The 20,742-nt window shown below is 48.4% G+C and overlaps 8 protein-coding genes across 8 annotated transcripts; 3 read left to right on the plus strand and 5 right to left on the minus strand.

Moving 5' to 3' along the window:
- Nucleotides 1-507: 507 nt before the first annotated feature.
- F5J12DRAFT_904144 (mini-chromosome maintenance replisome factor-domain-containing protein) lies at nt 508-2,540 on the minus strand (the record flags this gene model as incomplete). Its single annotated transcript, XM_051748491.1, has 10 exons — nt 508-622; nt 681-766; nt 819-983; nt 1,009-1,172; nt 1,224-1,501; nt 1,557-1,754; nt 1,803-1,879; nt 1,929-2,005; nt 2,055-2,334; nt 2,385-2,540. The coding sequence occupies 10 exons, from the start codon at nt 2,538-2,540 to the stop codon at nt 508-510; spliced, it is 1,596 nt and encodes a 531-aa protein (XP_051602561.1).
- A 106-nt stretch (nt 2,541-2,646) lies between these two features.
- On the plus strand, nt 2,647-4,272 carry F5J12DRAFT_812793 (CDC50/LEM3 family). The gene is made up of 6 exons (XM_051744906.1): nt 2,647-2,789; nt 2,843-2,976; nt 3,040-3,469; nt 3,522-3,854; nt 3,911-4,073; nt 4,129-4,272. The coding sequence occupies exons 1-6, from the start codon at nt 2,693-2,695 to the stop codon at nt 4,166-4,168; spliced, it is 1,197 nt and encodes a 398-aa protein (XP_051602562.1). The 5' UTR covers nt 2,647-2,692; the 3' UTR covers nt 4,169-4,272.
- A 525-nt stretch (nt 4,273-4,797) lies between these two features.
- Nucleotides 4,798-8,258, minus strand: F5J12DRAFT_812802 (HOOK-domain-containing protein). The gene is made up of 14 exons (XM_051744907.1): nt 8,060-8,258; nt 7,683-8,001; nt 7,573-7,634; nt 7,277-7,525; nt 7,075-7,215; nt 6,924-7,023; nt 6,221-6,870; nt 6,027-6,163; nt 5,735-5,972; nt 5,539-5,674; nt 5,426-5,488; nt 5,302-5,376; nt 5,091-5,240; nt 4,798-5,032 (listed from the first exon to the last, which is right to left on the minus strand). Exons 1-14 carry the CDS (start codon nt 8,188-8,190, stop codon nt 5,009-5,011), a joined length of 2,475 nt encoding a protein of 824 aa, XP_051602563.1. The 5' UTR covers nt 8,191-8,258; the 3' UTR covers nt 4,798-5,008.
- A 15-nt stretch (nt 8,259-8,273) lies between these two features.
- On the minus strand, nt 8,274-10,356 carry F5J12DRAFT_812821 (general substrate transporter). Its single transcript, XM_051744908.1, has 9 exons — nt 10,283-10,356; nt 9,931-10,226; nt 9,783-9,875; nt 9,490-9,740; nt 9,277-9,438; nt 9,048-9,166; nt 8,865-8,992; nt 8,737-8,811; nt 8,274-8,641 (listed from the first exon to the last, which is right to left on the minus strand). Exons 1-9 carry the CDS (start codon nt 10,343-10,345, stop codon nt 8,461-8,463), a joined length of 1,368 nt encoding a protein of 455 aa, XP_051602564.1. The 5' UTR covers nt 10,346-10,356; the 3' UTR covers nt 8,274-8,460.
- An 80-nt stretch (nt 10,357-10,436) lies between these two features.
- F5J12DRAFT_812842 (alpha-amylase) lies at nt 10,437-13,413 on the plus strand. Its single transcript, XM_051744909.1, has 17 exons — nt 10,437-10,667; nt 10,718-10,810; nt 10,864-10,910; nt 10,959-11,118; nt 11,174-11,258; nt 11,314-11,500; nt 11,552-11,558; nt 11,606-11,689; nt 11,740-11,890; nt 11,938-12,020; nt 12,077-12,109; nt 12,157-12,211; nt 12,264-12,338; nt 12,388-12,516; nt 12,572-12,630; nt 12,687-13,070; nt 13,144-13,413. Exons 1-16 carry the CDS (start codon nt 10,567-10,569, stop codon nt 12,937-12,939), a joined length of 1,602 nt encoding a protein of 533 aa, XP_051602565.1. The 5' UTR covers nt 10,437-10,566; the 3' UTR covers nt 12,940-13,070; nt 13,144-13,413.
- On the minus strand, nt 13,097-14,572 carry F5J12DRAFT_485818 (peptidase family M48-domain-containing protein). Its single transcript, XM_051739655.1, has 8 exons — nt 14,482-14,572; nt 14,056-14,427; nt 13,925-13,999; nt 13,852-13,866; nt 13,649-13,801; nt 13,516-13,576; nt 13,366-13,459; nt 13,097-13,305 (listed from the first exon to the last, which is right to left on the minus strand). Exons 2-8 carry the CDS (start codon nt 14,342-14,344, stop codon nt 13,162-13,164), a joined length of 831 nt encoding a protein of 276 aa, XP_051602566.1. The 5' UTR covers nt 14,345-14,427; nt 14,482-14,572; the 3' UTR covers nt 13,097-13,161.
- Nucleotides 14,573-14,916: 344 nt separating this feature from the next.
- On the minus strand, nt 14,917-18,743 carry F5J12DRAFT_812855 (uncharacterized protein). Its single transcript, XM_051744910.1, has 14 exons — nt 18,368-18,743; nt 18,198-18,320; nt 17,980-18,150; nt 17,778-17,931; nt 17,571-17,719; nt 17,117-17,517; nt 16,640-17,069; nt 16,557-16,577; nt 16,327-16,525; nt 16,073-16,275; nt 15,967-15,970; nt 15,747-15,919; nt 15,607-15,694; nt 14,917-15,555 (listed from the first exon to the last, which is right to left on the minus strand). Exons 1-14 carry the CDS (start codon nt 18,634-18,636, stop codon nt 15,085-15,087), a joined length of 2,856 nt encoding a protein of 951 aa, XP_051602567.1. The 5' UTR covers nt 18,637-18,743; the 3' UTR covers nt 14,917-15,084.
- A 257-nt stretch (nt 18,744-19,000) lies between these two features.
- On the plus strand, nt 19,001-20,678 carry F5J12DRAFT_485991 (uncharacterized protein). Its single transcript, XM_051739656.1, has 2 exons — nt 19,001-20,041; nt 20,088-20,678. Exons 1-2 carry the CDS (start codon nt 19,223-19,225, stop codon nt 20,553-20,555), a joined length of 1,287 nt encoding a protein of 428 aa, XP_051602568.1. The 5' UTR covers nt 19,001-19,222; the 3' UTR covers nt 20,556-20,678.
- Nucleotides 20,679-20,742: the final 64 nt, after the last annotated feature.

Below are 20,742 nucleotides of genomic sequence, written 5' to 3' on the forward strand. Positions count from 1 at the left end.
ATTGCCGAGAATGCACAACTCCCAGGGCAGTGAGTAACGCATGTGGTTCATCAAATATTGTCCATGCTGACTCTGGAAAAAAGAGGAACAATTGGCACTGTAAGGCAACCTACCGAGGAAGGCCATCCGATGGACAGGTCTTGAATGGCAATTGCTTCATAACAAACCTGATGATGCCACATATATACTTCATACTTAATACCAGCAAAATTCATATACATACAATGATGCCTGGTATGGTCTCGATGATTGTTTTTCTATGTAAACCCCTGCAAATATCCCCTTTGCATGGGCTCGATGTATTTCTGTGCTTCATCTCGTCAGTCGAGTTCTGATATCAATTTGATTATATACCATTTTCTATGCAAACCTAACTTTTGGAAGGATGAACCAAATTGTTTATTGACAAGTACAGGCACCGGGTTTGGGGAGTAGAAATCTGCCGTCCGCGTTGTCACACCAGCTTTATGATATCCAAGTACACTCTTGGGAGATCTTCGTGTCATTCTATGTTCTAATGGTTAATGATGCTATTCGCATTTTTCGTGCCGCCTCCAACTCTTTCATTCTTTCCCAAATTTCAGTCGTCATCTCATCTTGGAGATGTGAAGCTGCTAACAGCCTGCCGCGGTTTGTCCGTCAACATTTCGGGACGATCGGAAGAGAAAAGAAAGAAAAACCTTGCGGCTTTCATGAGATGCATAAGGTCATTAAGTGTTGTCGTTTTATCTTCTTGCCGCTGGCGGACGAAGCTCTCTTGAATGTACTGCATAGCGGTAATATATTTCGAGCTATCAGGACGTGCTTGATCGGCATACCTTAGACACAGCCTCAGATACTTTGACTTTTCCAGACGCTGCTTTGCAAGCATCTATGTAGGATCGGAAGATCTTGAGCTTTTCAGACGACGGCCAGGCAACTTTCTCTCCTGGTCGGTAGAGGTTACTATCAGAGTTACTTTGCAGGGGAATATTCAAGCTAGTCTGGTATTTCGGTAAGAGACGGTACGCGGCGGAAGTGGGAGCGACCTTCCTGAAAAAAGGCACTCTTGCGGCCTTCGGCGAGTACGACAGTTGAGATATCAGTCTCGAAAGTGAATCTGCTAAAGGGAAAAGTGTAATCGAGTGTTTGGGAATCCATGATTTCCTGTATAGCTCGGATGTTCATAAGCCCTGTGCAAACATTAGTCTTCAACAGCAAACCAGCCGGTAAAACTCTGATACCCTTCTCGGCCACCTTTCCTTCGAAGACAGCACTTTCGGTCAGTAGTACGGTCGTTCCTGCTGGCAATTGCAAATATCCTGAATGTAGATCCTCCTCCCGGCTCTCGGGTGTGAAACTCCTTGTGTTTAGTAACTCCAATGACAAAGGAATAGGCGTATACTTCTGGAGCAGTTCTGAAAGGGCATGTGAGAGGGTAGGGAGCATATTTGGCTGGGGAGGAGGAGGAAAGTGTGAAATGGTTAAGGATGGGGGGAGAAATGGCGTAGCATGGATGTGACTGTGGAACAGGCTAATGATTAGCACAGACATTGGAATACGTATTAAACACGGACACTTTTGATGAGAGCTGGAGCAAGAGCCACTCCACTGCTAGATCATCGCCTCCGAGAACATGTTCAGATATCCAGTGGATCAGTTCTCGGCGAACGCTGCATGGTTCCTTTATGTCTGGAATTGGGTCTGGGATAGATTGATAGCAGATAACGTGTAGGACTGGGACCTCCACTGAGGAACTGAGCTCTGCATCTACACTTGTGACAAATGAGGTCAATACAAACCGCTTAGAGTGAGTAACTTACGGTTCTGATGAGAGTATTCCAACAAAAGTCACTATATCAGTTGTCCTCAGACATTGTGCACTTGCATTATCATACATCTTATAATCCTTAGCTCTCGAAACTTTGGAGAACTGAGGAGAATGTCACCTTGATCTGCACGCCAATGTGGGACACGTCTGGTAAGGGAAACTTGTGTGGTCGAGGAGGCACGTGTGCAGGGAAGCCTGGAGGTAAACATCAATCGAGGTCAAAATGAAGATTAGAGATGCGTACTAGAGGCAAGTAGCAATATGTCTTCGGCATGCCATGACGATTCTGCAGGAACCGAGACAGCCCACATTGTAGCCAATTCCTGCAAGTCTTGGTATCCAACGCTGTCAGACGTCTCGTTTGAATCCGAAGTGGATAATCCCCATCCTCCACATCGGAGATTGCTTAACTTTGTCACGTACAGCTCGGGGGACGACGAGGTGTCCTGGATCATCGCGCGGAATCGAACAAGTGACCCATTTGTGTATGCCTCAGGGGGATGATGTATATCGAGAGACGGTAGCTTTGAGACACAGGTTAGCTCGTCTGCACTGCAAACTTGCGACTGCTAACCTGCTTGAAACGCTCGTCGGTGTTGAATAATATAGTTGAGAAATGGTTGGCAACCACCGAAGCAAATTCGTTATCACTTCCTTCATAACAATCGTATAGATGTTGTATTACTCCAGACGGGTTGTATATCTCCTCGATGGCTGGGGTGGAAACCATCTTTGCTAGTGGCTCTACACTCCCCGCGGCAGTCGCCAACCTCCTTGATGCCAGCTGACGTAAGCACGTCTCTTGAATCAGTGGCTGAGTTTGCGCACAGCTATGAGACTGCAATAACCGCCAGTTGGCTCCCAACGACTTACGCAGAGACGATGGCCATATTTAACCGCAAGAAGAAGCAAGAAAGTAGCTCTGAAGGCCAGGGAAATGAGAGAAAGAAGGAGAAGGGTAGCTGGCGACGTCCTGCAAGTCGGTGCCAATTTCTTCGTATCATTCACACTTCTGACGCAGCTTTGCGTCAGATACCGCTTTCAAGCAGCAGCGTCTCAAAGCGTGGCAGCCCATTCTTACCCCCAAAACTGTTCTACCGACACTCTTCATAATCGGCATCATTTTCGCCCCAATTGGCGGTCTACTAGTGTGGGGAAGCAGCTTGGTATGGGGCCTGCTTTCATTCCCGCTACAGCGTGTCAGGCTTATGAAGTTAACCGCCTAACAGGTGTCAGAAATGACCTTTGATTACACTGACTGTTGGAACCTCGCAAATTCTTCGTCAACGGACGACTTGCAGTGGCAAAACATGTCGTCCTATTCATACAACCTTCGTTCTGCCGACAGCGGCGCAACTATCCCTGTTCCGCAGTATGCATACTTCTTCAACGATTCTGCGTCACAAGACCAAAAGCACTCCTGCTTTATCAAGTTTAATGTCGTTTCGGACCTCGATGCCCCAGTCTTCCAGTACTACAAATTAACTAATTTCTATCAGAACAATCGTCGATATGTCCAGAGTCTGGATACTGCGCAGTTGCAGGGCCAATATCGTGATAATAGTTCACTCAGTGGCGGTAACTGCAAACCTCTCGCCGTTACCAGCGACGGGAAGGTGATCTACCCCTGTGGCTTAATCGCAAACTCCATGTTCAATGGTGAGCTAATGCATGTGATGGTTATGCCGAAAGTGTAGACCCCTATTTACAGACACGATACTCCCACTCCACCCGACATCTGACCCTTCTGGAGCGTCGGACTACAACTTCACTCAGTCAGGCATAGCTTGGCCTGGGGAAGCTAAGAAGTACAGCGCTACGTCAGGCTACGTCGGGAAGTTTGACGAAATCGTACCCCCTCCAAATTGGGCACTGATGTACCCCAACAACTACACTGAAGACAACCCGCCTCCCAACCTCCAGGCAGACGAACTCTTTCAGAACTGGATGCGTACGGCAGGACTACCTACCTTCTCTAAACTTTACGGACGGAATGATACAACCACCTTACCTGCTGGCGAATACCAAGTACAGATATATTACAGTAAGTTCTTCCCGAAATGACTCGCCTATGACAGCTGGGGGCAACGATTTCTGTAGATTTCCCAGTGCAAGGTTATAAGGGAACCAAGTCGCTTGTTATATCAACAGTTTCTTGGATAGGCGGTAAAAACCCATTCCTTGGATGGGCATATGTGGCGGCAGCTGCAGTCTTCGTATTACTGGCTATTGCAGGTACCATTCGCCATCTCGTCAAGCCTAGGTTGGTTTTCTTCCTCTGAGACATACTATAAAATCTGACATATATATTGAAACAGACGACTAGGAGACATGACCCTTCTTTCGTGGAACAGATAGAGCATCACGTCATGGTGTACTTACGCGTGTATTATGCATCTGACCTACCAATTATATTTGTGTAATAGCATTCACAGGCTATGGCGTGAATGGTCTTTTCGGAACTTACCTCTGATGGCTTTTGATAAGGGAGAGGATATTTGAATGATCTGGTCCTAGCGCCCTGTACGTTGAGCCCGCTGATGATTGATTCGCAAACATGCAGATATTCATCAATGCACCCACGGTACCATATTCTATAGCGGATACATAATCCCTTGCCGTCTGGTTTTCAGCCTGCTTTCGCATCCTGCCCTTCTCACTGATCGCGCTCCAGCTAGTTATTCAACTAGGTCCCGTAGGTGCAAGGCTACACATACGGCTCCCTGTCAATGCGTTTGGTCGGTCCTTTCCCCCCCGACTATTTGTTTGTTCCCGCGGGGAACCATTAGCTAGCAGACTTTAAGTTCGTGAGCAACTTTTCATGGTCCGGTTCACCAGACAAAACAAGAGAGTGGAACCTATTGAAGAAGGGCGCACGATGTCAGAACCTTGTGACAATATTTAGAATTCAAACTCGGTCAGGACGAACATTCGAATTTTGTGATGTGCCTGCTAGTTTTAGTACTACCGCTACCAGTGCGGTTTAACTTGTGGATACAATAGACTCCGGTTGCATTCGTAGTGACTGCCATCTACAGTCTGTAGCAGAGGCCATGATACAGATGGTTCGGATCCATGAAATCCTGGTATCAAATTATATTGATGCAAGTACGAATACGCTAGATGCAAATTAAGTGAAGCGAGTCTTGGGTATCCATCCCACTCAAAAGCTATTCCACATACACTATCTTCGATCCGCTAACGTTGGAGAGCGCGACCAAGCTGTCCATTGCGCGAGTTGGCTGCGTGAGTAAATGATTGGTGAAAATTCGGTACTCACATTCTTCCGCTGTTGACCCAACCAGGCGGTTGGCGCCGGACGACCTTGAGTAGGTGTGCTCCGAAATCGGAACATCCCGCTGTTGATGACAACTGCCGACATTTGTGAAAATTCGAACATATATTGTTTCTCTTGTTCGATACACTGGGACTGTAGTTTGTAGATTGATAAATGAACTCCATCGATAAGGGATTCTATTGCATATCCGTACCCTGAGACGAGTGAGCTCCTCTTTGAGGTTCTTCACCTGTGTTTGCAAGCTTCCTTCTCCATCTTCCGAATAGTTCTGTACAGAGATTTACTTTTATGTTTGATTCCATGACAGTTGAGCTTACCGAAGAAGCTGATGCAAGTTTTGCTTGCTCCTCTTTAAATAGTTTATCCTGAGATTTGATGAACTGCCCAAACCATTAGACTAAACAGACAACCGATAACATGACCACCAAACCTGTTTAGCTTTTGCGAGCTTCTCTTGAGTGGTCTTCAACTGTTCCTTGACATTCTGATTGTCTTCGTGTAGTGCAAGTAATCGAGCCTTAACGTCTTCAGGAACATCCCTCCCAGAAATTGAAGCACGTAAATCCCTAATCAAAGTAATGACAATGGGGACTGCATTCAGAAGAATATGCTCAGCTCGCACGTACATGAAAGCCCGCTCACGTTGGAGCATTTTTTCTCGCTGTCCGATACCTTCGCTCTGAAGGTTTACCTTCTCCAGCAGTAGGGTATTAACTTGCTCTAGTTGCAGACGGTTCTTCTCGCCGAGTTCTTTGATTTGCTTCCTCAAACGTTCTGCCTCTGCCTCAAGTGCTGCTTTGTCTTCGTTTACAGACTCCCTTAACGAAGCTAGAATGTCAACTTGGTCTTTGTTGACGAGATTAACTGGGAAGAAGAGGGCTATCAGTAAACATCCAAGGTAGATTTTGGCATACACACGGTCCGACTTTGCAATGGTCAGCTCTCGTTGCTGCGTTTCGAACGAAACTTTCAACTCTTCATGGTCCTTCTGTAACACATCCAGCTGGTCTACCAACTCATTCAAACGTTGTCGAAGCGCTATAGCTGCTTCCGCACTGTAAAATCCCATCGATTTTCTTACCACGCCTTCATGATAATGTACATATACGCACCCATCGCCCAAAGCCTTCCCACTGCGAATCTCTTCGAGGTCGCGCTGCAAGATAAGCTTCTCTCTATGAGCAGCAAGATAGTCAGCTTCGTAGCGAGATTTCATGCGGTTAGAGTCATCCAGCAGGTTTTCTAAAACCAAAATCCGGCTTGCATCGGCCTCATTCCTCTTAACTCCTTGAAGCTCCCGTTGGAGTTTCCTAACCTGAAGTTTGAGATCCGTCATCGTGGTTCCAGCAATGGCATCGCCGAGTTCTTCATCTAACGCGAGGGACTTCTCGTTGATGAACAGTTCGTCCTCTGTGAGGACGTCTGTACTTCGGCTGGGCTCTTCTTCATGATCACCACCGTTCGCTACTGTGGGTGTGCGGTGTGAGAGAAGCTCTAACTCCCGCAAACGCTCTTGGTACAGCTCTAGCATCTCCGAGTCCTTCGCACGCTCTTCGGAAGTAATCTTTAACTTGGTCCGCATTTGTTCCAACTCGAATTTAATTGTCTCCACTTCCTGAGCGCGTCCAGCGACTTTAGCCTCAAGCTCGGAAATCTGGTTCTTATAGGACTCCATCAGTGGTTTGAAAGCGGCAACCTTGCGGTATTCCTCTTCAAGGGAAGCGTTCTTGTCGACCAGGTCGGCATTCTGTCGTTCTAGGGACTTTATTTATTGTCAGGCTCGGCGAAAGGTGGATCAAACAAAATCAGGTGGACCTTGACGTGCGTGCGGAGGTCTGCACTTTCTTGGAGTTTTTTCTTATATTTCTCCATGACATTTTCGGTCTTCTGGAGCCTGTCAGCGGCATGTCGGTATCTGATAGACTGTGGATGAGCATCCCGTTCGAGGATGAAGTAATGAGCGTACTCGTCCAACTGGTCTTTGAGGCGCGCTGCCTGATCGGCTTGGAGCTGAAGCTCGCCGACCTTCCGTGTAAGTTCTGTAACCAACGAAGTTTGCTTGTCCACTTCGGTCTCTGCCATGGCAAGGTTATCTTCGCTCTTTTGCCTGGCATCTCCGCATACATTAGATACTTGCAGGCTCCACGATGGATCAGAACAAGTCTTACAGTTCTGCCCTTAATCTGTCGATCTCGGCACGCATGTAAGCATCTGCTTTATCATTGTGTTTATTTTCGACATCGTGGTGAGATTCGCGGAGCCGGGAAAGTGCATCTTCTTTCTCTGAGACGACATCGTCGAAATTCGTTTGTAAGGTGCGGTGTTCTTCGAGAAGGGTTGCATAGACCTTCTCGATATTTTCCTTCTCTGCAAGGATCTGGCTACGCTCGGATTGAATGCGATAATAGTGGTCATCTCTGGTACAAAATAAGCAGACGGCATTCGTAAAGAGACGGATACTGACTCGGTCATGCTGGCTGCACCGCTGCTGCTGTCATCAGGAGACGTGCTAATTTTCACCATAACCTAACTCATTATTACATTACCATAGTCTTCCAGTACGGAGAATCTGACCTGCTCGATAGCTTTCATCAGGTGATGTTGCGTATCCTCATCAAGACGTTGTATGTGCTCGATGATCTCTCGGTTTTTCTCGCACTGGACGGCCACGGCAAGGGTCATACGGCACATGATGAGGAGCGCACTGACATTGGAGTCTTTTGCAGCAGCCTGAAGGTTCGGCACATCAAGTGAACAAGTCGGTTTCTGTAACACGTCTTCAAAGTACTGGGTCAGGAGACGGTAGAGCCGCTTCAGTGCACTGAAGCGGAGCACCCAATTTTCTGGGGGTTGAGGGGAGGCCCGTGTAGGTTGGCAGAAGTAGTTAGCGTCGCTGTGAGACTAGGTAAGCGAATCCTAAGACATGATTCTAGTCGTGCGGGCCGACGTACACGAGGGTGAGGACTTCGAATAATACCGCGCCATCGCCGAGGTCGGTGGCCGTGGAGACTTGACGGCCGAGGTCGAACGTTGCAAAGAAAGCGAAGAAGGCTTCGATCTCCTTTCTCTCTTTGTCGGACATAACGGGTCTTACAGGAAGCGTTTGGCTTCCCTGGACTTGCCTGCCCAGCAGATTTAATGGCGACCCGCGAATCGATTACATAACAGGACAGTAGACGGTTGGTATCCTAATTCGGGTCGTAATAGTATCTACCAGCACTCGTTACAATAGCAGCAGCTTACCACCGCCTTTGAACGGGTACTGACTCGGGAACGGCTGTGCCGCATATCTTCAGAAGGGTATGCGACAAGGAGGTAACGGTAACTCATAAAGACACGAAGCATTAAGACATCAGCGCCTGTAGAACTTCGAAAAGGCGAGTGACGAGCAAAGTAAGGCTACAGCGAATACATAAAATACTCTTCCCTCTTTCATGGGGTCCCCATCAGCAAGGAAATTCCTGAGGGGGAGAAACACCAGGCCCACGACGAAGTTCATGATCCCTGAGAGGTGATTAGTTGAGGAAGGTAGTCTGTGAATCGCTTACAGTTGACCGACAGGGCCACAGACGAAATTGAGGATGACGCCTGTAAAGTGGGTTAGGAAGTTCAAGGGAAAGGGGAAAACAAAAGTTGTACGTGTGAGGGGGCGACTTCTGGGATAATGACAAACGGTACGGGACCTAATCCAATAGCGAACGACCTGGAAAACAGGTCCACAATACTGGCCACAGGCGCGAAGAGCAGCAAGCATACATCACAAATACCGCAATGGCAACACTTGAGATGGCAACCATTCCGGTGTTAAGGCCGTATCCAACAGCGAGATGCGAAAGGATTGCCCCAGCGACGGAGAGCTGTATCAGCTGCTTCCTGCCAAGTCGCTGTGATGAACGGATTGTAAATACTGAGAGTCGCAGCATGGAATTATTAACAAACCTCGATCAAGAAAATGGGAGGGAAAGTCATCAAAAAATTGACAACAGTAATTACCAAGGAGACATAGGGGGCGAGGGCAGGAAGCGCTCGTGACAGGATGGCATTGCTATAGTATAGCACTAGAAAACTATTACCACTTACCGAACGCTGGAAAATAGGAATGGCTTACCTGCATTGATACCTGGAAACGACAAGGTAAGAAATCACCCGCCGCGGATAGCACACTCACCTGACAGTTGCTGGGAAGTCATGGCAAACACAGCGATGAACAGTGGTCGACGTAATTCGGGGGTACGGAAGAGTTGCGGAAGGGTAACTGTAGCCCTATTTCCCACAGCCGGACGCGGCATTTCTTCGTTTGACAGCAACGGCTGATCCACAAGTTCTTCGGCTATCAAGTAACCGATCAGCGCGCCCAGAGCAGCATGTATATACGACTCACAATCTCGGTGAATGTAGTCACTCCATAAACGTTGCAAAGCACGCTTCTGCTGCTCTGGCAAACCGATGCGCTTCAGGTAGACGGGTGATTCAGTTATAACAGGGCTCATGAAACACTGGACAATGGAAAGTGCGGCTGAAATAAACAATACAAGGCGCCAATGCTTAGGGGTCGCAAGACCGAAGCCCATAACTTGGGTGACCATAATCCCAATGACGATGGCCAATTGCGTACCGACCCCTGAGGAACGACTTTTCAGCGAAAGTAATGAATACGCGGCGCGAAGTGCGCACCAAGGATTCCCCCTGATATTGGGGTGGGCAGTTTCTGCCAGGTAGATGGGGCCAACACATATGCCTACGCCCGCGGCGAAACCAACGATGAATCTAAAGCAGGTGTCAATTTCGTAAGTGGCAAGCCACTGGGTTAGGTATGGCATGCCTTCCGAGAGCGATTGCTGTTACGGAAGCAGCCACAGCAGATAGAAGCGCCCCTACAGCATTGCAAACGGAGCTTATTCGGGTAGCACCTTTTCGGCCGTAGCGGTCCATGGCAATGTTGGCAAGTAAACTACCACAGAGTCCACCTAAAGTGAACAGAGAAGTGACGAGGGAGAATGTTGCATCGTTCATAAGAATGCAAGTAGGAAGACCATAATGGACTGGGGTTGACGTGTCGATGCGGCGACACGTCAACACGTCTTGAAGCTGGTTTAGAGCAGATATATGATAGCCATACTATATAAAAAGAATAAACGAGTCAGCACATGTCATGCATTTCCTTGTCCACTTGCCTGGAAAGAGACGGTGAGGACCCATGCACAGACGAGCCAGCCGTAGAGTGTGAAAGACTTCATTGCCCAAATTGGAAATGGCGTCCGATGCCGAGTACGAGTTTAATTTGAAAATAGTGCGGGGTTTGGTCACGTGTCAAGTGACCCCGTTAGATCTCATCGTCCAGAGCCCATATATTAATATTTCCCTCAAAAAAACCATAAGTGAGTTCCTTCAGCCCGGTTCCTCGACGCAGAGGCATCTTCCACGCTCTTTACTTCCCTTCCTCTCGTTCTGCTTCTCAATGTCTCTCCTCGTCCTGCTCATAACTTTTGTGTTTCTCATGCTTGCTTCCCCATCCCTGGCCGCAACTGCCGACCAGTGGAGGTCTCGTTCTATTTACCAGTCGGTCCCTAATCGTTTTCGCCGCATGACTCCTCTTGACCGTCCGTAAGAGTTATCATCGACAGGTATGCGCTACCCCAGGGTGCCGACCCCACGAAATGTGACCCTGCAGACCGGACATGGTGTGGCGGTACTTGGAACACGTGAGATTTGAGAAACTATCTTCATTTCTTCATGTATGTATCATCATCGGCAGCCTTCAAGAAAATCTTGATTACATTCAAGATGCTGGCTTTACAGCAGGTAGGTGTCCTTCTATTTATTTTTTCTTGTTGCTTGACCCTTCGAAAGTTTGGATTAGCCCGGTTTCGCAGAATTACCAAGGTCCCACCACGCCCTACGGTGACCCATACCACGGTTATTGGATCGCCGATGCTACACAACTCAATGACCATTTTGGTACTTCTGATGATCTCAAGGCGCTTTCCGACGAATTGCATCGTCGTGGGATGTATGCATCCTTTGGTTAGGTTCAATTTGGACCCCTTACTGACGTCTATCGAAAGGTACCTGATGGTTGATGTGGTTGTGAACGATGTCATGGCAACGTCGACCAATCCAGATTTATCCACTTACATGTTCAAAGATTCGGTTTGTTTTTCCGGTGTGATCCCATGTCTCACCCCTGACAACCGTTCATGAGCAGTCACAATATCATCCGTACTGTGTGATAGATTGGAATAACAATACAAGCATCGAAAGATGTTGGCTTGGGGATACTGTCGTTCCTTTGCCAGATATCAATACCGAGGATCCTACCGTCGTCTCCGGATTTGGCGACTGGATCGAGTCCCTTGTAAAGGAATACAATATTGATGGGCTTCGCATCGACGGTGTGTACTACTTCTTTTGATTGGACGCGCATCCGATCCTTGGACCTCTAGCTGCAAAGTAAGCAACTCCAACTCATCGTAGGTTCTCTCCCTCACAAAATGTAGGCACGTAAACATGGACTTCTGGCCAGTATTCTGCGAAAGGGCCGGCGTCTTCTGTATCGGTGAAGTCTTTGGTTCTGACCCCGTGTATGTACTGTCCTTACTTGACCTGTTCCTCATCTGATACCTGAGGTCAGGGCTGCTGCGTCGTTTCAAGGTCCTAACGGTCTTGACTCTGTTTTGCACTATCCAATGTACTATTCTCTTGTTGATGCTTTCACTATACCGGGCCCGTTGAACACTACTGCTGTGAGCGACATGATGGCGCAGTCCAAAGCGTTGTTCAACGTAAGCGGCTTTATATGGCGTACGAGGCAGTTCCTTACCGATGACAGGACACTGGCCTACTCGGGAATTTCCTCGAAAATCAGGATGTTCCCCGCTGGCACAATATATCTGTGGACCCGCAAAGTCTCTAGTGAGTTGTGGCGTTCTTAAGCTCTCGGTTCATGCTTATGAGTGGGCCATCTGCAGTAACGCCATGGTGTTCAATTTCATGTCTGACGGGTAAGGTGTGCATTACTTGTCATGACCGCTTCTGACCATCTCGACAGTATCCCGATTGTGTATTATGGCCAAGAACAGTACTCGAACGGAAACGCCGATCCCGTAAAGTGTTTCTCTTTGCTGTATACAACGCGAGTGTTTATCCTGCCCTCAGTATAATCGTGCGCCTTTGTGGCCGTCCGACTATGCTAATACTACCGCGTATCAATTAATCACAACTCTGAACAAAGTGAGGTAACCCAGGCTGCTTTCACTTTACCATATTGACTCTTCGGCAGTTCCGTAACTTCCTAGCCCAGAACTCTACATGGCTGTATTCGTCGGCAAATGTCCTTGCTACGACCGAGTATGGTATTGCGATCATGAAGGGGGACGTGATATCAGTCTTGACAAATATTGGTTCTCCAGTAAGATCAACCATCAGAACCTAAGCTAACTTCAAGCTTAACATGCATCCTCTAGCCGCAGAACGTCAGCGTACCGGTTTACACACCTTTTCAGACTGACACCGACTTGGTCAAGTGAGTGCACTAACTAGACGTTTATGCGCCAATCTGAGAGTACTACTACCATCCAGTATTCTTACTTGTGTCCATTGGGTAGTAGGCAGCAACGGTACCATAGAAGTCGAGTATACCCTTGGTGGGCAACCCGTCGTCCTCGTACCATCGTCAGAACTCCCAGGTTCCGGCTTCTGCGGGTTTTCGTCCTCATCGTCCGGCTCATCCAAATATGTTTCAAGTGCCGGGAGCGTGCACGCGCACAACAGCAGATTTACATATTCGTTGGCTATAGGTTTGATTGGCTTGGTTGGTGTGTTCCTCTGGTGACCGTGCTCTCTTTCGACTGGTTCTATCTCTTTGGGGTATGTACTTTGTTTTTTTTTGGTCGACGTTCTGGTTTTGGGTTTCCCTTGATGTAGCGACTTTTGGGTGGGAAGGAGAAATGGTTGATTCTGTCAGTACGTATGAATACCACGTCCATATCGATGCTTGGCATCTATCTCAATATCCTTGCAACCGCAATAATGTTAGTGATACCATACCCCTCCCTCACGACTGGAACGGCACTTCCTGGACTGTTTTATCAGCCCAGCGCGACATTCTATTAAATTGACTTAATGAATCCTGATCGGTGGTACACCGGGGATTGCTGGCACGAATAGCGTCTGCCTCCGGTATTTGTTCCTCAAGGTGCTAGAAAGTTGAAAAATCAGCGGACAGATAAGAGGGAGATGTTCCAATAAAAGCACCTACTTGGATACGCCGCGTTGCTCCAGGATGTGTTCGTAGGAATTCTAAGCTCGAACCACCGTGGGTGCGTTCGTGGTTAGCGAGCCGGAGGTGCATCCTGCATGCGCGATAAAAAGTCAGCAAGTTGGAAGTAACGTATGTGAATCGATTTACTCCACTGCAGATCGAGGATCATAGCATGCTCGCGCGACCAGACGCAGGCCGACCGTGTCCGCTATTTGGCCGAATGTCAATAATAATAATCGAAGGTTAGTGCTGTATGGCAGGAAGGAATGGTATAGTCGACCTTCTAGCTCCTGCTTACGCGAATTCGGTAGTTCTAGTAACAGTTTGCTGAGGAGACTGCTGAAACCCCAGTCCAGACCAACAGATTGAAGAATAAATGCGGCGAAGATGAGGATTTTGGTTGAGGAATAACGTTCTTGAGGGTGCCTGGCAACTGGGAGTTATCATTAGGCATCATTATGGAAAGGATCAGTCGGCACGGACCCACGTGCCCAATTTCTGAATGCTAGTGTGAGACGATGAACCTAACAATGTATATGAATGGAAGAGGACGGACCGTGGCCTAAGACGGCGGCAAGACCTTGCTCATCCTTGCATATAGGCAATATACCGGTGAATACCACGATATTACCTAGGCAAGTGGAACGAATCATTCATACGCCCGATAGCAACAAGAAGGACACGGACCAAACGTTGCCATTGCATTGACAACTTTGGGATCGTTTACTACCAACAGATGCCATTCCTTTCCACCGCTCTCGGGGACGGAGTTCGTTGTCCTCGATCTTGCAGCTGCAAAAGCGTCTTCTTCCCAAATATCATCCCCAAAGAACGACCGCCGACGAGGTTCGCTCGAGTACAGGCTCCCGAGATTGTTGGTTTCGAGGATATCAGTAACGACTCGGCGCACATGACGTGTAATAGGGTGGTCGGCGGGGAGGATCTTCCCGCGGAACTGGATTGAGTAGTTCTGCATAGGAGGCTTGGGCAAGCTTGCTGTCCAACCTGGGACTGATGTCCATGAACCGCCATCGACCAGTCTCTGGTACTTGTTCTAGGCTACGGATCATGTCAGGAATACGAATGTCCTGGAGGTTATCATAGTAGGCCTACTGCGCAACATAGTAAAGTACACCTCCTATGCTGATGTAGATGAAGATTCTTGCCGCGGGATCTCGCGGAAGCCAACCGGAGTTCTGCTGCTGCTGGCCGGGGAAGCGGGAATACTGAACACTACGCCTTTGAGCTGTAAAGAAATAACAGCTGTTGGTGCGAGGCTGGAATAGAGGCTGCGGTCGGGACAGCAGGCTTATGGGGGTCAGCAAGCAACGTGCACCTGGCCGTCTCACTGAGTGGAAGCTCCGAAGAGCCGTCGACGCTAACATTTCTTGACGGAGTCGACAGGCACAGTGAACCTAAACGACCCAAGTTTCTTAGTTGTAGTGACCCGTGTTGCTCGACGGCTAAGGAAGTAGACGTCATGCCGGAGTTTAGTAATCGAGCTTAGGCTCATCGACCCCTCGGGCACAAACACGAATCAAAGTTACCGACACAGTCATGCTCTAAACTAAACCAAATGGGAGCTGTGATGTGTCCAGGATAAGGCCTAGGGCCCTCGACAATGAATCGTACTCTGCGAACGACGGATACTGGCAATAGGTACACGCAATCCACCCTTCTAGGGACAGAGGTGAAAGGGACAGGTCGACCTATTCGCTACGAACGCATGCTTCCAATCCCATGCATGAATTCCCAACACCGACCCCCAGGTTCGACTCCAAGAATTCCTTGTATTTCCTCTCTGGTCATTTCACAGAACTCACGCACGCTGTTAACCTTGCTCATCACGTACTTCACATTTTTAGCTGAGATCCCAGGGAGGCACCGCAACAGGTCTTCCGCTGCAGTGTTGACACCTGCATCGACATCGGGGTCTTCCTCAGCTCCAATAGCAATGGCGCGTGATGGGTCTGGCTCTGGATTGTTAGCCTTCAAGTCATTGAATATGTCCGCAGTTGCGTAAGGAGAGGATGACCATATGATTCGAACCCGGGGAAAATGCAGTGTCAAGAGGACAATCTTTGACTGAAGAGAAGGAATCCGATCTGTTTCGGAAGGCCCAGTATCCTTTTTGGAAGCCGTTTTTGCGGTCGGCTTTGCATAGGACTTTGTCGTTTCGGCAATGGGCTACGAAAAGATCAAACATATACCGATGGGGAAGCAGTATCAGAGACGGACCTCTAGTGAAAAGGCTTTGTTCTCTTCAAATTCGATAAGAAGAATTGGTTGCTTGTAGTGCACTGACATAAGTTCGCACTGCGTGTAACTTGACAGAGGGTTATTGAAGCAAATCTCGACGTCACCCACAGAGCACTTACAGCCTGCCACTGTTGAAACTAGAAACCAAATCCGGTATGCTCTTCCGCTCGACGCATATCTCGGGCGTCAGGATGTAGTCTCCAACAGTTAGTGTCGCTGGAATGACTTGAAGGCCAGATGCATGAAGCAGTGAAGGCAGTGTTGACCGAAACTCTCGCATGTCGACAATTACCTCCACATATGGCTCTCAGACGCGTCATTGCAAGGGATGAAATCGACGGACCTGGGAGGGTTGCGCGGTCAGTTCCTTCCGGCCGCCAGCCAGCCGAGTGCTGATGGTTTGGATGAATTGATCTCCTGCTTTAGGCCGTTGATCTTCGAACACAGGAACAAGCATGGTCTAGTAAAATATCGCAAGTGCAGTCGGAGAAGAGAAGTTGGCAAACGCACAGCTCGTTCTTTAATCAACCGCTCGAAGGAGTCCTTTTCGCGTCTCAGGGCGGCAAGGTATTTGTGCTCCTCGCAACTCAACTGGTAAATCATGAAGTAGACTCTCACACCGAGGCCAGGATGGGAGTTTTTGTACACCTGTGAACTATGTTTATTATTCGAAAAGAAGTCTTATTCAAAAGGACATACCTCGACTCTACGTACGAACTCAAGGCTAGGTTCAAACATCACGATAAATTTTGGTTGCAATTCTGCTAAGACCCGGTCGTCCGAATCGTCCGAGTACGCCCTCACCACCACAGTTTCTTCTGAAGCCAGTAACCCATATCGGGTGTCAAAATCATCTTGAAATTGACCGGAGATGATCCGTTCCAACAATCCGAAGTCACTGTCTCCCAACCAGAATATCGTTAAGGGACGATGAATTCTGTGTTGCGACGCTTCAAAATAAACATGGTTAGGATGGTGGAAGTACATGGGCATGTTGAAAATGAAACCTCACAATGCTTCAATCTCTTCACCATCGTCGTTTATGGTCATATTTTCCGAGTTCGCGCTTGCCGGAGGTTTACTCGTTGTGGAAGGCGCGCCACCACGTACTCGGCGTCTGTTTGCACCCCTTGCTTGCTTCATTTCCTCCTTCTTCCTCAGAGCAAGGCTCCGGTTCGCCGGCCCGTCCATTGACTTGCTAGCCGCAATAGGAGTTGCATCATGCTTCTTCACCACGGTACGCGCCGGAACCTTCCCCCCTCGACTCTGATTTGTAAGCCTACTTTTCCAGAAGAGATACTGCCGCAGTTTCCTCTCCATCATTTTCCGGCCACGTTTACCTTTGGGTGCGTCGAGATCCATGTTTGCAAGAAACTCGCTCACCAATGCAGAAGCCCGGGAAGACGAAGTCATAACTAGCACCGTATTTGAGCCCCTAATATCTGGGAGCTGATAAGCTAAGTGGCTAGACTGTGGTGAGTATACGCACTAGGAAGACTTTCATGCCTTAAAATCTCTTCCTCCACTTCTTGCAGCACATCTGCAAGAAGCTCCCATTTCGGAAGCTCTTCTGCGACTGGATCCAATCCTTCGGGCATCCATGCTTTCTTAGGTTTATCAATTGGCTGGCCTCGGGATCCCTCTATGTCGTCTAAGGCGTCCCATCCATCCTGGTCGTCAATTATAACGTTTTCTAGGCTGTCTGCAGATTTCTTGGAAAGGGTGTAGCATCTGCGTTTCGCGGTCTGAAATATTATATTTGCGGCATCAGTCAGCATCCACGGGGACTGGTTCAGGCGCTTTTCTCCACTGAAAGAAGAAGTAGTATTGCAAGCGATAAGAGTCTCGAGATACTCGTGAAAAGAAAAGGCATCATATGTTAGAAGGTATCTGGGCACAGGTGTTGTTAGGCGTCGAAAAGTCAATCAGGACAAGATGCTCACGTCAACAGACGGCGAAGGGTAGACAAGTCGCTGACAAGCTGCTTCGTCCTTGGCCCAACTTTGTGCCATACTGGATCCAACTGCCTACGAACGACTGCGTCGAATGATTTGAAATAGGCGTTCTCGATAGTAAGGTCATCGAGTTCGAGCTAAGAATGAATTAGTACATGAACAAAGTACGCGGAATTGACAAAACCCCAAACGAACCGTTACATGAGAACGCTTTAATTCAGATAGGGTCATTGTCATACACTGTACTATCGCGTGGTGGATAGTCTGCATCGATTCTGTCATATGTTGGTACAACTCAATGACGTCAGCCTTCCGGTTCTCAAGAGTTGCCTTGACTGTCTCGTGAAACCTGATGGCCATATTCAGAGTACTATGCAGGCAACGATTAAACACGTACCGAGGATATATGTGAACTGTCCGTAAATGAAGCTCTTTCATAATATTTCGCAAGGGTGACAGCCCGCTCGTGATGCATTCGGGTTGATCAGAAAAAGCTTTCAGGAAACCAGTGCTGTTCTTTTCGCGGTAAAGTCGGACGATAAATGCCTCCAATGCGAGAGCAGTGACTCTGCAGGAAAATTAACTACAAATTCTCCGAATGTGAACGAACCGTACCTCTCGGCGTGCAAGATGAGGATCCCTGTGATGAGTTCAGTAGGAATATCCGACTGCAGCATGTCCACGACCAGTATACGCGACGTCACGGAGAAAAGACCACCTTTCTTGTAGAGATCCTGTCTAGTCAGTGTGAATCCGGCACACAGAATACGAGCGTCCATGCAAACCTGTCTCGTTTCCCCATCTCATAACCAATGGTCCGCAAACCAGGTTTCCTGCACCCCATTATACCTAGTTCCTCACCAACCGCAGCTTCTTCCTCCGAAGTGGTATTGACGAGGAGAACCAAATTCTGGGGAGAGTCGTAAATCTTCATGAGTGTACAGACGACATGGCGAAGCCCGAGACCACGAGCGAGTAGCAATAGCTCGCTAGTCGATGGATCGTGTATCTTTTCCAGAATTTCCTTATGAAACGCGAGAAGCTGCGATGCCATATTCCAGAGGTGCAAGGCTCTACTGGCAAAGGCTGGGTAACAATGGAGTGTTTGTGTAAGGATTCGGTCCGACGCTGTCGACCATATGATCGGATGACGAATTCACTGTGACAGATCTACGGTGTTTCCCATTTTTGTCTTCATCCTACTAAACCCGTACGCGCACTCTCGTGCCTAGCCTCTACCCTATAAAATGGACCGTGTAAAAAGTCCCCGTACAAGGACTTCTTTTTCTACATCGAATAAGACAGACTTCTGTGTCTGGAAAACCGAGTAGTATTAAGAATTCTTCTTGTTGTGCCGCCGTTGAAAGTAGCCCATGACCGCACCGTCTGTTTTCGCGGTCGCAGCTTCACTTCTTATCGGCGTTACAATTTATAAGCAGATTAAGGGGTATCAAGATGGATTCAAGACCATCGACAAGTTAGGACTGTGGAGCTTGGGCAACAGAGATCAACGTTTCCAGTATTCAAAACAAACGTCCAAGAGTACGTTTCGCACTACCAGTAAGATATATGGGTCGAAGTCCTGGTCTTCGCGTAAACTGACGTGACGACGCGGTTGACTTGCCTCGTGGCCGGTGCACATGACCGGCAAAGTTCAAACCATCCTGGCGGGTACTACTACTGCTGGGACAGTTGAGCCAGTCAATCTACATACCTTCAACACCACACAAGGCAGGTCTTTTCTGTATCACTACTCGTACGTTCAGGCAATGTCTGCAAGATCCACCTGGAGCCAGTGTTCCTGCTGTTCAGCTTCTTGGGCTGCAACGGCACCGTCTTTTTACCAGGACCATATCTTACCTGTTCCTTCATCTTCAAAATCGAGAACAAACCTTTACACCACTTCAGTATCAGCATCTTGGGGTCGTAGCCACGGGTGCGACGTGCTTATGGCGTGCGGCGCCGTTGCGGAACCTCTGGCCCCTAATAACATGGACAGAGCTCACGGCGCGAGTTGGAAATTAGAGCTGGAGGGACACTCCTCAACTACCCTTCTTCTGTCGCGATCGGTCTCCCCAGATCACCTCGAAGCCCAGCCTCACGACGACTTTGAGTGCGCCTTGCCCCATCACAGCTCTAGTATCCCCCATCGTTTGGGAGAGGGAACGCGTTGCTCTCCATATCTCCTGGATAAACCTGGTGATAGGATTGCTCGACATACGCAGAAACTTCGTTTGCGTACTGCAGCAATATTACAATCTCTGCCAGCCACGGTGGAAGACACACTACCCCCTGTCACGTTGCGTCGTGAAGATCTTGTACAGCATGATGATCAGCGTGTCAGCCGAGGGTCCCTCCACTCATCTAGGAAGCTTAGGAGAGTCTCGGGGCAGACGAACTTGCGTGACAATTTCTGTCAAGGGATATCTTTCCATCGAGACATGACAGACAAGTCTTCTGTAGGTGAATTCCTGCCCTGGCATTCAATAAACTGAGCAATCCTAGATTGATAAATCTGCATCGCCCCCTTATCCGTGGTTTTGCATACCTGTGCTCTCTTCATCTGATACTCTTGTGGAGTCCAACGCGTCTTGCTACTCTGCCACAGCGGAGAGGTCGAAATGCAAAGATTTGTACTCAAATCTATCGTCGGACTCTTCACCGCAACTTTTCTTACCGTCAGCATCAAATCCGCATATGCTGTCAACCCGCCAAGATCTGCTTAGTAGCAGAGTATTCTCTTCCTCGCCATCACCTCATTTACATGTGCGGAATAGTCCCAGTTCCCCTCTGGTGCCATGTGACAAGTTCGGCATTGTTTCCGTGGACGACCCATTGTGGTCATGTGCCAAAATCACCCGCTCAGCAACAAAACGCGAAGTCCGACGCGCAGCTTTGCGAAAAACAAGCCGTTTTACGTCTCGGCCGTCCATACTTGGCACCATCACTCGCTTCCGAAGATCTGAACAATAGACGCAAAGTAACAGCCAGGTTTTGGCTGCCCTCGCGAGCTTCACGATCCCTACTTAAGTTTTCACTGATTCACACTCCTTGCGTGCAGTCTTCGCTTCCTTTCTCTCTTTCCTCTGGTCGCTTCCGTTACAATCGCTTCTTGATTTCTTTTTCTCACCTTCGGAAGCCCTTACATTCAGATCTTCTC

The sequence above is a fragment of the Pisolithus orientalis genome (genome assembly GCF_024613125.1).
Source record: "Pisolithus orientalis strain OTSU chromosome Unknown F5J12scaffold_6, whole genome shotgun sequence".
In the NCBI taxonomy this organism is placed as follows: domain Eukaryota; kingdom Fungi; phylum Basidiomycota; class Agaricomycetes; order Boletales; family Pisolithaceae; genus Pisolithus; species Pisolithus orientalis.

Excerpts from the sequence above, each read along its gene's own strand:
- F5J12DRAFT_812842 (XM_051744909.1), top strand. The coding sequence starts at position 10,567 with ATGTCTCTCCTCGTCCTGCTCATAACTTTTGTGTTTCTCATGCTTGCT. Across the intron at positions 11,259-11,313 it reads CTTACATGTTCAAAGATTCG|TCACAATATCATCCGTACTG; the intron begins GTTTGTTTTTCC and ends GTTCATGAGCAG. Across the intron at positions 11,690-11,739 it reads GTCTTTGGTTCTGACCCCGT|GGCTGCTGCGTCGTTTCAAG; the intron begins GTATGTACTGTC and ends ACCTGAGGTCAG.
- F5J12DRAFT_812855 (XM_051744910.1), bottom strand. The coding sequence starts at position 18,636 with ATGGCATCGCAGCTTCTCGCGTTTCATAAGGAAATTCTGGAAAAGATA. Across the intron at positions 16,526-16,556 it reads GTCGCAACACAGAATTCATC|TGACTTCGGATTGTTGGAAC; the intron begins GTCCCTTAACGA and ends GTTGGGAGACAG. Across the intron at positions 16,276-16,326 it reads AGTTCGTACGTAGAGTCGAG|GTGTACAAAAACTCCCATCC; the intron begins GTATGTCCTTTT and ends CATAGTTCACAG.
- F5J12DRAFT_812793 (XM_051744906.1), top strand. The coding sequence starts at position 2,693 with ATGGCCATATTTAACCGCAAGAAGAAGCAAGAAAGTAGCTCTGAAGGC. Across the intron at positions 3,855-3,910 it reads CCAAGTACAGATATATTACA|ATTTCCCAGTGCAAGGTTAT; the intron begins GTAAGTTCTTCC and ends CGATTTCTGTAG. Across the intron at positions 4,074-4,128 it reads CGCCATCTCGTCAAGCCTAG|ACGACTAGGAGACATGACCC; the intron begins GTTGGTTTTCTT and ends ATATTGAAACAG.
- F5J12DRAFT_485991 (XM_051739656.1), top strand. The coding sequence starts at position 19,223 with ATGACCGGCAAAGTTCAAACCATCCTGGCGGGTACTACTACTGCTGGG. Across the intron at positions 20,042-20,087 it reads ACATGACAGACAAGTCTTCT|ATTGATAAATCTGCATCGCC; the intron begins GTAGGTGAATTC and ends GAGCAATCCTAG.
- F5J12DRAFT_812821 (XM_051744908.1), bottom strand. The coding sequence starts at position 10,345 with ATGAAGTCTTTCACACTCTACGGCTGGCTCGTCTGTGCATGGGTCCTC. Across the intron at positions 9,876-9,930 it reads ACAGCAATCGCTCTCGGAAG|ATTCATCGTTGGTTTCGCCG; the intron begins GCATGCCATACC and ends CACCTGCTTTAG. Across the intron at positions 8,812-8,864 it reads GCCATTGCGGTATTTGTGAT|GTCGTTCGCTATTGGATTAG; the intron begins GTATGCTTGCTG and ends CCTGTTTTCCAG.
- F5J12DRAFT_812802 (XM_051744907.1), bottom strand. The coding sequence starts at position 8,190 with ATGTCCGACAAAGAGAGAAAGGAGATCGAAGCCTTCTTCGCTTTCTTT. Across the intron at positions 7,635-7,682 it reads TGATGAAAGCTATCGAGCAG|GTTATGGTGAAAATTAGCAC; the intron begins GTCAGATTCTCC and ends ATAATGAGTTAG. Across the intron at positions 5,377-5,425 it reads AACTTGCATCAGCTTCTTCG|AACTATTCGGAAGATGGAGA; the intron begins GTAAGCTCAACT and ends ATCTCTGTACAG.
- F5J12DRAFT_485818 (XM_051739655.1), bottom strand. The coding sequence starts at position 14,344 with ATGCAGAACTACTCAATCCAGTTCCGCGGGAAGATCCTCCCCGCCGAC. Across the intron at positions 13,577-13,648 it reads GCGTAAGCAGGAGCTAGAAG|CGGACACGGTCGGCCTGCGT; the intron begins GTCGACTATACC and ends TCGGCCAAATAG. Across the intron at positions 13,306-13,365 it reads GAGCAACGCGGCGTATCCAA|CACCTTGAGGAACAAATACC; the intron begins GTAGGTGCTTTT and ends TCAACTTTCTAG.